General features: G+C 36.3%; 1 protein-coding gene across 1 annotated transcript in view; it reads right to left on the bottom strand.

Annotated features, from left to right (window-relative positions):
- Positions 1-14,827, bottom strand: part of MALRD1 (MAM and LDL receptor class A domain containing 1) — a 477,766-nt gene that overhangs the window by 221,249 nt on the left and 241,690 nt on the right. Inside the window, 3 exon segments of the mRNA XM_039877626.1 lie at positions 3,352-3,461; positions 3,464-3,508; positions 5,518-5,715. Of these exon segments, the coding sequence (XP_039733560.1) occupies positions 3,352-3,461; positions 3,464-3,508; positions 5,518-5,715 (353 nt within the window).

Below are 14,827 nucleotides of genomic sequence, written 5' to 3'. Positions count from 1 at the left end.
CAAGTTAGTTTTTTTGTTGTAGAACACTTACTCTACACTTGAACACTTGCTTCACTTTTTAAATCTTAGATGGTCTGAAAAGCAATACATTTAAATTTAATAAGAAATTTAATACTGAATATAAATGAGTTAAAAGGTAGATAAAAATGATAAATGTTATAAAGAATAAGTACACTACTATAAAAATGATTATCAATATCTAATCTTCCTCCATATAGAAAGACAGAAACCAAACGAATTGTGTAACATTCTAATCCTAATTTTTATAATTTCTAAGTTCAGGTCCTAGCTCATCCACTTACTCATAACCTTTGACTTACTGTATTGTGAGTGACTTATCCATAAACCGAAGCAGTGGAAAAGCAGAGATCACAACCAGTTCCTATGGGCAAATTCCACTAACAAAGTAGCTCGGTTCAATCAATGAGAGACAGGTAATCATCCTTCTACCTGACAAACTCTTCGATCATGTAATAAAACTAGTTATTTTTTACAGTTGTTATTTCTCTTGAAAACGTTTAGCTACTTAATTTCATTGTGTATTTATATATATATAAATGTAGTTGTTTTAACTACATTTGTTTAGTGAAAAGTAGTTCATGTGTGACTAAAAGCAAGAAATATAGATGAAAAGTATAATACATACAATAGGTAAAATAATACTGCTCTTTATTAAATGCTTCCTAAAGCAATAGTTTTTCTTTGTTGGGGTTTGCCTAAATTCACTCCTTTATTACAGGAGTATTTTAAGAATCACACACATCCATTCTAAAAACTATTAATCATTCTGCTTTCCTAAAAAAAAAAAAAAAAAAAAAAAAAAGATTCCATGCAATGAATATGGATCTCAGTAAAATAGAATCTCCATCTTATCACGAGAATGAAACACTATTATCAGTGAGGAACACTTGCAGATATGGGTGAGGGGTGAACACATAAGTTTTGGATGAAAACATACCTGGACTCAAACTCCCAGTTTGTCACTGTGTGGGTAGCCATAGAATGGTTAGGGTATTTCTATGAGACTCCCTTACCACTCCCCTTTAGTAAAATGGGGCTCACAGTATTTGAGTCAGACAGTTGTGCCAAGAAATACATGAAATTGTTTTTTCGTTCAATAACTGGTATGCAGTTGGTGTTCAATAAATATATCTATTATTATATCTATAAGTGCATCTATTAGTATATATTATTGTGGTTGTGATCGATACTACCTTTTAAAACTATTCTGTCATTGAATTATTATTCAATGGTTATGTGTCCTTTTCATGCGACTGCATGTTATATTTCAAATTTAGATTACAGATTCTCCAGCTTAGATCTTAATGTTGTTCATGTACTACATTATGGCCATTCCTTTGTCCCAAAGGTTACCCTGAGCTCTGCAGTGGGCTCCGGGTGCACGCAATTCCTTTCCTGAAATCCCTTCTCTGAAAAGCTGGGAGAGGGTATAGAGGTTAAAACCTCAAGACCTTACTCTCAAGACTTTATCATTTATCTGTTGAACTAGAATAAATAGAAATGAACAGCCACTGAGCAGAAAGAGCTTCTGGAGCTGTGAGGGATACTGAGTAAGAATAACCATGGAGGAAAAAAGTGGTCACAGAAAGTTTTGTGAAAGGCTGAATCCACCAGCTTGTGCTGGACTTGGTATGAAGGTAAAAAAGGGAAACACAGAAGGAGGCTTTAGGCAGGGGAGATGAGCAGGGGCGACGCATGCATAAATTGGGACCATTTTAAAAAATGAGGAGTAAAGAAAGACAAAATTAAAGGCAGAATCCCTGCCCCTATCATGCTTGCCATCTGGCTGGGAGGCTGTCAAACTAATGAGCAGGGTAAAATCCAGCGCGGTTCCACACAGAGTGAAGCCAAAGAAGTACTTTGTAATGATGATCAAAAATATGCATCGTATTAACTAGCAAAATAAAATGATTGTCCTAAAATTCATGGAAAAAAAAACAAACTAATATATGTTATGAAAGATTTCTCTCCTTAGTAATACATGTCACTATATAAGAAGAGACATATTTTTTTTTAATTAGATATTTTTAATGTGGTAGGAAGACAGGTTTTTTTATGATGCTGTTAAATGTCCATAGGAATCAATTGGCAAAACCATAAGAGTTCAACAGGACTTGTTAGGAAGACATATCTCAAAATAATTTAATTGTACATTTTATAGTAATATAAAGTTTGTTACTATAAGAGGTGAAATGTAAATATGAGTGAAGCTAATAATAAAAGTCTGCAGAGCTGTACCAACTTCTGGACATGGTACATATCATATAATCAAGTATTGCATTCAACAGAATTCTAGTAAAACGCTCCTGTGAGAACTTTAAGAATTATATTTCAGTAAGTTTCCCTATTTAAATAGAAGAATAAATCACTGTAGTATTTGCCACATGTATTTTATCAGGCTGGCTTTTCTGCATTGTTATTGAAGAGCCCTCAGTTATAAAGTTAACCCCGGTTTCAGAGAAAACATGGACTATAGCGCCATTAGCTGTTCAGACACGTGAGCCCTTTGATGTTCCTGGCAGGCCCTTTCCATCTGTGCTGGGGCGCTTCTCTCAAGTTCACATGCAGTAAAATCGCGGTGGCCTCTGCAGCATGTTTTTAAAGTCAGCTTTCCTAAAATTCTAACTAGATTCTTGAAATAAACACACGCGCACACATAAACGCACGTGCACATCACACACATTCTCATCTCCTTTTTGCTGCTATTTTCACTTGCGAAAGAGTAAAGGTATATGAACCAGGTCTCATTAATATTAATATATACTTTGTTATTTTGCTCCTTGAACGCTGTCACTTTATTATTCTAAATTAAAGCCCTGACAGAAACATCCAATTAATCCTCAGTAAGAAAATGCATTACTGTGTCACAGTTCATAAGCAGTTCAGTGTAATCACACCTTGATTGTTTTCCTGAGCGGTTCAGTACTTTGCACGGTGTGCTTAGAACCAGAATGTCTATTATCAGTTACCTTAACGGTCACTCACATATGAGTTAAAATAGTCATTCTTCTTCCACATGTACAAGTAATCCACTTACTGAGAAGGACAGGGAAGGAAATCAGAAAGATTAGACTTTCTAAAGTGTCTTAGACTGATCGATATCATAAAAGGAGTCTCTGGGATTCAGTCATAATCAGAGGAGATGACACTGATCTCAGAACTGGTTCCCAGGCCCAGTGAACCGAACTCCACAGAGATTTTGAACCACAAGTAGCAACTAAAGGGAGCTTCCTCTGACCTGGTGAACAGAGTTGTAATAAACTCCTTTGGCCCTGTACTACCTGTAGGAAACTTTACTAAACTCAGAGGTATCACAGGCGAACATCCTACCTTAATGAGAATCTGAATAAATCCCGTGGCTTTGACAGATGTGAAATACCAGAAGCTCACGGCCCGTGCGGTGCTCAATTCTTGCCACACAGCACTCATGAGGTGTGTGCCTCACCTCAAAGGCCCCCTGGAGTAGCCTCCAGGTACAAGAGGTGCCCTAGGAACAAGCATGGGATCAGACAGAACAGAAACAACAAGGAGGGGATCTTAGAGTTTTTATTAATTAAAATATAGTTGATATACGGATGGCCAAAAGGCACTTGAAAAGATGTTCAACATCACTAATATCGGGGAAATGCAAATCAAAACCCTAATGAGAGATCACATCACACCTGTCAGAAGAGCTTTTGTGAGAAAACAAAACAAAACAAAACAAAACGAATAACAATGTTGGTGAGGATATGGAGAAAAGGGAACCCTGTGGTATTGTAAACTGGCGCGGCCACTATAGAAAACAGTATGGAGGTTCTTCGAAAAGTAAGAATAGAACTACCATACAACCCAGCAATTCCTCATCTGGGCATTTATCCGAAAAAAATGAAAGCAGTAATTTGAAAAGATAATATGCAGCCTTGTGCTCACTGCAGCATTATTTACAATAGCCAAGATATGGAAGCGACCTAGGTATTAATCGATGGATGAATGGTTAGAGTTTTTAATAACGTTTCCTATGCTCTGAGCTGCCAAAGCCGTTTCCATTTGAAATAGAAAGGAAATCGAACAGCCTTGCCTCCAGCTCACTGACAGAACAATTTCCAACTGTGTTCTTTGAGCAAAGTACTTCACAGTATGCAGATTAACTGATCTGGCAGGATGTTTACGCCATTGAATCAACAAGATAGTTATAAAATTATTTAATGGACACCTGGAACTACCCAGTTATTGTAGAACAATGCCAAGATTACCTTTGAAATATGAGTAAATAAAGGAACTTTAGAAAATTCAGTCATCTGGTGTGTGTATAAATAAAATACTGAGAATTTTAATATGCAGTATGACAAGAAAGATATTGTTTTATATTTGTGCATCCAAATATCCAAAATATTTTATAAATGTAGTGCTGGGTGTTTGGGTGGAACTTAGACCTCCCTTTCTCTGGCTTGGTAGAGCTGGTTTAGAGAGCTTTGTTTTCTCATAGGCCTATGGAATTTCAATGTTTAGAAATCTTTTTCCTACTCTGTAGCTTCTAGGGATCCAGGGCTCCTTCTTTGTTCTGCTAATGCCCTTTGTCTCTTCACCAGTAAGTCTGAGAATTGACCTCAGCTCTTCATGGCAAAAATGAGCCATGCCCAACACTTTAACATATATGATCTTACAGTGACATCTGCACGGCACTTCTACAGCTTTCTAAGCATGCTCCTTGTATACACATCACCTCATTTGATCTCTACAAGCCCCGTTTGGCACACAGGGAAAAATTTATTATCTCTGTTTGACAGATGAGGGTTTTGAGAATCTGAATAGACCAAGTGAGTGGCAGAATTCAAGGTTACTGATTATAACTATGTGTCATTTAGGAAAGGCACCTGATGGCAGCATACATTATCTATCTATCACCTATCTATCTATCTATCTATCTATCATATATCTATCTATCTATCATTATCAAAATATTAGGTCTTGATTACTCAGTATTGTAAGTTGAATTCTGTCCCCTAAAAGATGTTAAAGTCCTAAGCTCCAGTCCCTATAACTGCGACCTTATTTAAAAATAGAATGTTTCTCAATAGGCCATTACGGTGGACCCTAATTCAATATGGTTGTTTCCTAATATAAAAAGGAAATTTGGGCACACAGACAGACATGCCTGGACGGCATACAATGTGAAGACACAAGGAGAATACCATCTGCAAGGCAAGGTATGTCCGAGGCTACCTGAAGCCAGAAGAGGGGTATGGAACAGAAGGTTCTCCCTCACAGGCCTCAAAAGGAACCAATTTCACTGTCACCTCCCAAACTGTTAGACAAAAAATGTCTCTTGTTTATGCTATCCAGTCTGTGGCGCTTTGTCATGGCAGTGCTAGGAGACAAATGTGCTCATTAAATGTTTGACTTACTTGCTGTGGCACCACGGTGACTCTCCAGAGCTCTCCAGCTGCTGTTGGGGAAGACAACATGATGCTCACTGTAAATGATTAGAGCGACTGTAACAAGCTAATAACTTACCATTTTCATTTCTGAGTGTGTGGTCTTTGGGAGGTCTTAGGCTTTGATGAGAACTCACCCCCAAAACCCAATCAAAGTTTTCAGCCAGGGAGTTTTGCCAGCCACACAACCCTTTTTCAAAAGCACAGGAATTACAGCTTTGCTCTGGTTTATAACATTTGCCATTCTGACATTCCCGATAGCCATGTGGGGAGTAATCTAAAAAACAGATAACAAAATAAAGGATGAGGACACAGTTCAAACACATTAGTGAAATTAAAAGGTAGCAAGAGTGGATTCACTTCAATATGTAAAGAAATGTGTTCTTGAAAGTTTGAGTTATCTGAATCCTAGCTCTCTCTCTCTCTCTCTTAATCCTCTGAAGGTTTCTGGCCTATAGATCACTCACAAGGATCATTCAAAATGGGGTGGGGGAGGGAAGGAAAAGAAAGAGAAAGAGAAAGATATAATTTCATTGATCTAGAAAAGTACCCCAAGTCTCCTCAGATACAGTATTTCTTGTAAACTATGTTCAAAGATGTAAATTAGATCTAAAAGCCAAAGTGGGGCTTTGCATTTTTTTTTTTATCCTGAAACAAAATCTTCAGGGCACTAAGAGCCTATGTATTATGGAGCATTGAGAAGTACATTCCATTAGCAGCCATGCACCCCAATACTTATCAGAAGCCAAACATATCTATGACACTTCCTTAGAAGCAGGGGTATGAATATGCAAGTAATATCTAACTATCCAACAGATTTTTCTCCAAAATGCATATTTTTATGTCAATTGTTTTAAATTTTAGAAGGTCAACCATAAAGACTTTTTTCACAAAACTTAAAGAGCGATGCTTCTGACGACCTGAGTTTGAACCCTGATGCTGATGCTTATCAGTGATGTGAGCTGGATCATACTCTTGGTGAGCTTAGTTTCCCTATCTAAAAAGAGAGAGCAAAATGAAGCCTAAAGAAGTTAAGCTAATGAAAAAGACTGCTGTTTATACCACCAATGCCTAGAGCAGTGCCTGGCTCTTAGTAGGTGATCAGCAAATATTAGTCAAATAAATAAATGAGTAAAATAAAGAGCTTTCAAAATGATAAAGCAGTTCAATAAGCACATTCGAGGTATTATGATCCTGCTCCAATATTACAACAGAATCATAGGTAACGACATTTCAGAAGGGGAAGTGGTCGAGAGATCTGGCTTCGCAATCGCTCCGTAACTCTCTAAGATCAGAAATTTTCTTCCTTTCCATCTTCCCCATGGGCCAGGTAGAGAAGCTGCTGATCCTACTCCCTTCTTCACTTCTCAGTGGTACCCTTCCATGGCCTGAGGCAAGCTGTCTGTCCGGTGGTTGAGGATCGGTTTGGATTAGAGGTAGGGGTGATTCAGGGATCTGTTGGAAAATGTTCTGGGAGCTGGAAACTCCCATGAATAAAGTCTCATATAGAAGCTTTGATGTCCTGGATCAGCCTCACATGTGGGAAAACAGATAGTGAAGAAGCAAGAGACGGGAGATGGATGAGATGCCTGTAGAAACCGCTGGGGAGGACACTGGTATTCTAAAGGCTCCTGGCCATTTCCTGAGCTAACCTGTTCCAGGACTGCTTGTGCAAGATTGCCTAATTAAGTGGCCTTTACACTCGGAAAGCTATTCAGAATAAGTTTCAACCACGCATTCTGCATCTAATGAAACTTTCTATCTGGGTTAACTGCTAATATTTCCCTTTCTTGCAGTTTTGGATTAAACTATTTTTACTTAGGTGCCTGGTTTTGTTTTAGCAGATTGTGGCGGGGAGCTGAAAGACCTCTAATGTTTCAATTACAGAGTTTGACTCGGAACATTAAAACATTTTGAGCTACACAGAAATGGAGATCACTTATGTTAATCCTCTCACTTATAGATGAGAAAACTGAGGGTTCTAGATATTAAATGACTTGCTGGTTTTCGAGAGCAAAGATACAATTTGCACTCAGATCTAGTGTGTACAAAATTATTATTTAAATCCATTAAAACTCGAAAAGAAGAGCAGTGGTATCAGGTCAATGATCACAATGCACAAGACCACCAGGAAACAGAAATCGTGGTGTTGACTACCAGATGCATTATTTCTCATGCGGCTGTTGAGAACCTGAGAAATTACTAGGTCATTTAACTTCATGCAACTTGGCATTTCTATTGATTCTGTCAATTCCAGTTCTTTTGGGGAATAAAAACAAACTGATTCTGAAGATGCTGTTCTCCAAAGCAACTAAATCAAGCTAAACTCTAATTCTTTTAAAACCAACAAGAAAATAATTTGGATATGTTTCTAAATGGAACTACATTACAGATTCCAATACATTATAAATCGATGTATCTAATATTTTAGAATAATCAAAATGATTGTTCTACATTTTTGAAACAAATAGCTGCATAATTTTAAAGTACAATAATAATTCAAATACCACACGAGATTAATTTTGAATAGAAATCTCTTTACATTAATGAAGTTTCATTGCCATAATGAATTTTACCCATAAAATAACACACAATATTTTTTGATAAGTGCCAAGGGAAATTATCAACTAATATTATTCACCTATTTCCAAATTATTTTACCTGCCTGTTGGTTGGTCCAAAGAAATCAGTGACCTAAGAGTAGGGTGTATATCTCTAAGGGATTCTGATATGAAAGCTCTTATGAAATTGTGTAACTTTAATTTTCACAAAAATAAATGTTGTTTATATTAGGAGTGGCTCTCTTGGTGGCAGTTTAGATTTGTAAAAAAAAAAAAAAAGATTAAATTACATGGGATATAAAACAAAAACAACAAACGAATAAGTAAAGCAAATTAAAACAAAAAACCTCATAGATGCAGACAACAGAATGGTGGTCACCAGAGGGAAGGGGGTGGCGGGAGGATGACGAGGATAAAGGGGAGTCAAAGTACGGTAACGGGAGGAGACTGGACTTCGGCACACAACAGAGCATGCAGACGTTGTATTATAAAGCTGTACACCTGAAATTTACATAATGTTATTAACCAATGCTACCCCAATATATTTAATAAAAAATAAATACATGGAAAAATATTTTAATATGGAACTCAAAAGAAAATAACTTATGAAAGTTAAAACCTACAACGCAAATTTCGGAGACATCTGAAACGCAACATGGTGAAATCCAACCTTTGCATCTTCCCTTTCTCATTGAACAGCCTTCCTCATCTGCGGTAACGACAACTCTATACCTTCAGTTACTCAGAGAAAAAAGAATCTTGCAAGAATCGCTGTGTAGCGGAGTCCGACTCCACCTTTGAATGTCTGACTTGACCGCTGACAGCTCTTCCCCTTGTGCTGTACATCTGGGAAAGCAGATGAGAAAAGCCAGTGCTCCCCTTCTTGGCAGCAGCTTCAAACCACACAAGTCCCGACCTGTGCACAGGCTTTCTCACCCTGGTCCCACCCTCGGACTCCCGTAAAAGTCTAGGCCAGTTTCCTTTCTCTGCTCTCTAAAACTACTTTTGGACATGGCCAGGAGCTCCCCTGATATTCCAGAAAGCCTCACTATGTCACAGACAGTTTAAAACCCTCTTGGTGTTTTTGTGGTCTTAGCACCCAAAGCAGATGTGGATGAATGTCCACCCTGTAACTGAGGATGGTCCCAGCTCGAGGAGCTGTAAACATGATATGTAACTTTTTTATCTCATAAGTCATATGTAACCTTTAAGTGAATACTATTAATTATCAATCCTACTGTTAGAATATCTCATTACCTCTACTGTTACTATGTTGGTTTGAGCCACTCTCATTTTGTGTGATTTTATTACAATGTTTTCTTTCCTGAGCTCTGTGCCCTACCTTTGCCTTGTATGGTCCGTTAAGCAATAAACAATCGTGGTGATATTTTAATATATATTGAATATCACTCCTCTGCCCCAAACTCTACTATATTTAATTATTATTCTCCATTACCAAGAGCTAGATCTTCTTAAGAAAATGGTCTATTGGGGGCTGAAGAAAAGAAAGTTCAAGACGAGCTTGGGATTTTCTCTTTTTGATTCCAGAAAATAATAAAGTGCTCAAAAATTATGGTATTATAAAGAAAGTTTTAAAGAGCAATATTTTAGAGGAACTGATCGGTAAAATCAGAGGCGAGCTGAGAATCAAAGTAAGTAATGAGAAGACTTTTGCTCCTAGCATATACACGGTAAGAAAGAGTAAGAAGGTTTGAAATTATCCTTTGGCCATAGACAACTATAACCTGGACAAAATATATGAAACAAGTTTTTCAGATAATTAAACAACAGGAAGCACAGGATTATGACCTCTTAGAGAAAGGAGAAATCACCCCAGATTTCTGCTCAAGGCACTTTTTAGACTGTGGTTTCTGAAGGGTCAGCACAGCAGAAAATGGGGCTGCAGTGAGTTGAGGAGACCGAGTTTGGGGCTGCCAGAATTTGTAACGCAGGGTGGTGAAAAAAAGAGCTTTGCAGAGAAAGATGTTCAGAAAATATACTTCAGTCTTTGGCTGAATTCTAATTTTCATATGTATAAGGTAAAATCCACAAAAAGAGACAGAGAACAACTTCTAGAGAGAAAAATAACTAGGAGCTATAAGCTGAAAAGTTACCAGTGCTCTCAGATTTTTGAGTCCCCACCAGCCAGTGCGAAGATCCCTGGTGAATCAGTTGGGCGTTCGGTAGGACTCCAGGTAGCGCATGCCAGTGATGGGCCAAAGAAACTCTGAGATAAAGAAGACTTTAGACCATGGATTGGCAAACTACAGGCTCGAGACCAAGTTTGGCCTACCATCCGTGTAAGTAAATAGTGTTTTATTGAGACTCAGCCATGTCCACTTGTTTGCATGTCATCTATGGTTATTTTCACACTAGAATAGCAGTTGAGTATTTGCAATCAAGACCATATGGCCCACAAAGCTAAACATATTCATGCTCTGAATATATTCTCCTCTTAAACGTGTATTTAAAATAGCTTTATTTGAAAAGAAGACTAAATAAACTTTCCCTTAAATTTAAAGATTTAAAAAGCTGCAGGAAAAATTGCTGACTTCTGTCCTCAACCTGTCTTAAAAACAAACAAACGAAAACCTTAAAAATAAGCATCAAAAGGACCAAACATAACTATAAGCAACTTAAATGTCTCTAGAACAAAGTTCAGTGCTTTTTAAAGGAATATATTAAACTTCAACTCTCCGCAACATAGAATTCGCAATGTCTAGCATCAAATTAAAAATTACAAGCATGTGAAGAAGCAGGAAAATGTGACCTATGACCAGGAGAAAAATTAGTCAAATAGAAGGAAATATAGATACAACAGAGATGATGGAATTCAGCCAAAGAAGTTAAAGCAACTATCATAAATATGCTCAATGTGTTTGTCTACAATTCTACAAAATCATAAAAAGCTATTTTTACTAACAAGCAAGTTTAGCAAAATTATATGCCATCAATATATAAAAATGAATTATATTTCCATACATTAGAAATAAACAACTGGAATCTGAAAAAAAAATTTTAAATCCTTTAAAATAGCATTTCAAAACATGAAATTCTAGGGATAAATTCAACAAAATCCATGCTTGACCTGTACACTGACAAATATAACATTGATAGAAGCGACTCTAAATAAATGGAGATATATATCAATTTTATGGATCATAAACCTCGCTACTATTAAGAACTCAATTTTCTCCAAATCTATAACTAAAAGATAATTCCAATCAAAATGTCAGCAAGATTTAGTAAAAATTAACAAAATGATCTTAAAATGTATTTGGAAATGTAAAGTACCTAGATTAGCTATCTGGTTGGCAGACTTATAGTACCTAATTTTAATACATAATATAAAGCTATAATAATTAACATTGTGTGGTATTGATTTATATATAGACAGATTGATCAGTAGATCAGGATATATAGCTCAGAAATAGACTCACAAACTAATTATTTTTAAAAATGGTGACAAGTTATTATGCAGTATTTTCCTCCAAAGTCCATAAAATGAGTATTAATTATGAGGCAAAATCAACAAACACAAATTGGGGTATATTCCATAAAATAAAAGGCCTATACTTTTCAAAAATATCAATGTGAAAAAAGACAAAGAAAGGCAGAGTAACTGTATATTAAAGGCATCTAAAGATACATAAAAACTAAATGTAATACATGACATTTGATTGGACCCAGAACCAAGAATAAAACAAAAATTAAATAAAGGACATTTTGGGTGCGATTAGTGTAGTTTGAATGAGGCCTAAAAATTAAAGCATTGTATTGATGCTAAATTCCCCAATTTGATCATTAGACATTTAAGTGAATGTCCTCTATTTTAGGAAATAGACTATGGATTATTTAGAGGTAAAAGGGCATGATGGTGTCTACAACTTACTCTGAAATGATTCAGAAGAAAGTAAGATTATATATAGAACAAATGGGCAAACCAATAATAATCTGTGAATCTGTATGAAGTATAAATTATCTGTAAAGTTCTTGCAATGTTTCTGTGAATTGAAAATTACAATTTTTTTTTAAATATAAAATTTTAAAAGTCAAAAAAAATGAAATCTTCCAGTGGCATTCCGTCTCACTCAGAGTAAAAGTCAAAACGTTTAAAACGGGTCACAGGTACCATACAGTCTTGCCCCATTTTCTCTCTCTTATCATTGCCCTCCCGTCAAAGATCACCAGGCGCGCATCAGTAGTTGAACAAGTCGGGTTTACTGCTTGTTGCAGAGATGGAGACCAAACACCAGGGGGAGCCACAGGGCAGTTCAGTAAGAGGGTATAAATGACCTATCAGGGGATTAGGGCTTTGGTTAGGTCTATTCTGGGAGGGTCCAAGGAAGTGAGTGAAGCTTTGTTCCAGATTAGGTGTTGTCAGGAAGCGGGCCTAATTCTATGATTGGGTATCATAACAATTCTTATCTAACAAAGGGAAAATTAGAATAGGCTACAATTATAGTTGCTCTCACTTACATGAATCAAGATAGGGGACATTGGTCATTCTTGGTCATTCTTTTAAGATAAGATAACGTTCCTGTTTTGTCCATGTTCATGCACAGCTACAAAGTGGTCTCATTTTTATCTTGTTCCATCATGGTCCCAGAGTGGCTTTGTCTGATGTCAATGTTCTGTGAAATGGTTTATGTTCAGCAGGAGAATCACCAGCTCATAGCAACAGCAAGTCCTATCTGATAGAACTAGGCCAAGTCTCCGATGTCAGGGGCTGCTTTGCTTTTTCTCACATTGCAATCCTATTCACGTAGCAAGATAGTTCAGAAGGGCAGCTAACCCTTCTACATAATGTGAGGATAGAAAATAATATTCTCTAGTTATTTTCTTTGTAGTAGGTAAAAAAAAAAAAAAAAAATGGCAGACCAGATGTTTTGAGAGAACCTGAAACATTTGAAAGGCTGTCATATTTGTTATTTATAAGCCTCTTGATTTTTCTCCTTAGCAATTTGCAGCAAAAACTTGAAACTATAAAGATGCTGTGGGATTTACTTCTAATGTCAGCATGGAAGGAGATAACGTTTGGAAAGAAATTCCATTAAATAGATGACAGAAGCCTTAAGGAATTGACCAAAAAAAAACAGGTAGAAAAATTGTGATTTTCATTAATAAATAAAAGAAAAACATGGAAGTCTAGGCAGAAAAGAAACTTCTAGGCTTCAAGAAGAAAAGCCACGGTTCCAACTGGCTTGCTAAATGTGGTGTGTGATCCAAGATGGCTGAGGCTCTAGTTCAGAAAACAGCAGTTTTCTATGTTTCTATGTTTCCTGGGCAATGCTTACTAGCCTTAGGCTCAGTTCTAAACTGGAAATAAGTTGCAAATTGGTCCAAATATTCTTCCTGCAGCCTCCATCTTCTTCATTCCAAATAGTAGCTATCCAAATATTCAAAGCGCACTTCCTACGGTCTTGATCCCATGACAAAATTTACAATAGCAAAGTTACCACTCGCATTCATTCAAAAGACATTTCCAAAAATAATGGTTTATTCCTCAATTTTTAAATTACCCAATTTTAATATCAACATTTAAGTAATGTTATGTTAACATTACATGCTAACACTCAACGGATTCTAACTCTATATTGGAAAATAATTCAAACAAGAAATCCAAAGGTACCTGTAAAAATAAATATTCCTTAATGATTCTGACAGGAGGAAATATCTGATGTCTTGGTATTGAACAATTTGTATACCTAGTTATTCTATTTAGAAAGGTAAGGTAGTGAGGTTGATCATTAAAAATCATTATTTTCTGCAGTTTTAAATTCAACTATCAGAGATGACATAAAGACAGTCCACTGGATAATTTTTGCTGTCAGGAAATGCAAAATGCAATAATCTTTCATTGCCTTTCAGTGTACCTGATAGAGGCTTTCACTATTTACAGAGAATTGGTTTTCTAAGACATCATAAAGGGAGCTTCTGCCATGAGACAGAGCTAGAGCTAGAAGTATGACCTAGGGATGAGTCTCAAGACCAAAATTACTTTAGAAGAATTATATTTTGTAGTGTTATGCAGTCAAATTTGTCAATATTTTGTTTTATGATGTCTGACAATCGAATATTAAATTAAATTCCCCCATTCTTTTTTCTAGTACTGTATGATTGCTATACGATTTCATTTCATTTTTAATTTCAAACCTTTGATGAACCTGAAATGTACCTCGGCATATGGAATGAATAATACAATTTTTAAAGTGAAAAAGAGGAATACATACATACATACACGCATATGGATGTATTTCCTGAATGTTTCTGGAATGATGCACAAGAAAACTAGGGATTCCTCTGGAAATAGGAACATAAAAACAGACGTAAGAAGACAATGATTTTTTTTTTAATCTATGCCTTCTTTTTGGTAATGTCATGTGTATATTTCAATAAATACTTGCTTTATTTGTAAAAGAAATAACATGAAGCTAGAACAAAGGAGTGCATATGCCAGGGCCTCATCCCAGGATAAAAAAAGGATCGAAGTGGTAAAATTACTGTTGGAGAATCCAAAACAGGCTAAAGCTCCTTCGATGAGTACTAATCTGGAATCAATGACAAGAACACTGATAGTTTTTGGACACCATGGTTTATGGGAAGTGAAAGATACAACACTCTCCACTCCAGGTAGCTGTGGAGGAAATGCTGAAATTAAGGGAGAACCAATACCAGTTTAGAAAAGGAGATGTAAAGAAGAAAATGCTCTCTTAAAATATGTAAGATCTATACTAAATTTACAGTGGAGTATGAATTGCAAAAGGTAGAACAAAAGGTTAGGTGAACAGATAAAAGAGAGTTCAGGGGAAATCCAGTAGTCATTCT

This window comes from Pteropus medius, unplaced genomic scaffold (assembly GCF_902729225.1).
Source record: "Pteropus medius unplaced genomic scaffold, Ma_sr-lr_union100, whole genome shotgun sequence".
In the NCBI taxonomy this organism is placed as follows: domain Eukaryota; kingdom Metazoa; phylum Chordata; class Mammalia; order Chiroptera; family Pteropodidae; genus Pteropus; species Pteropus medius.
This window is presented reverse-complemented; position numbering and strand designations above follow the sequence as displayed.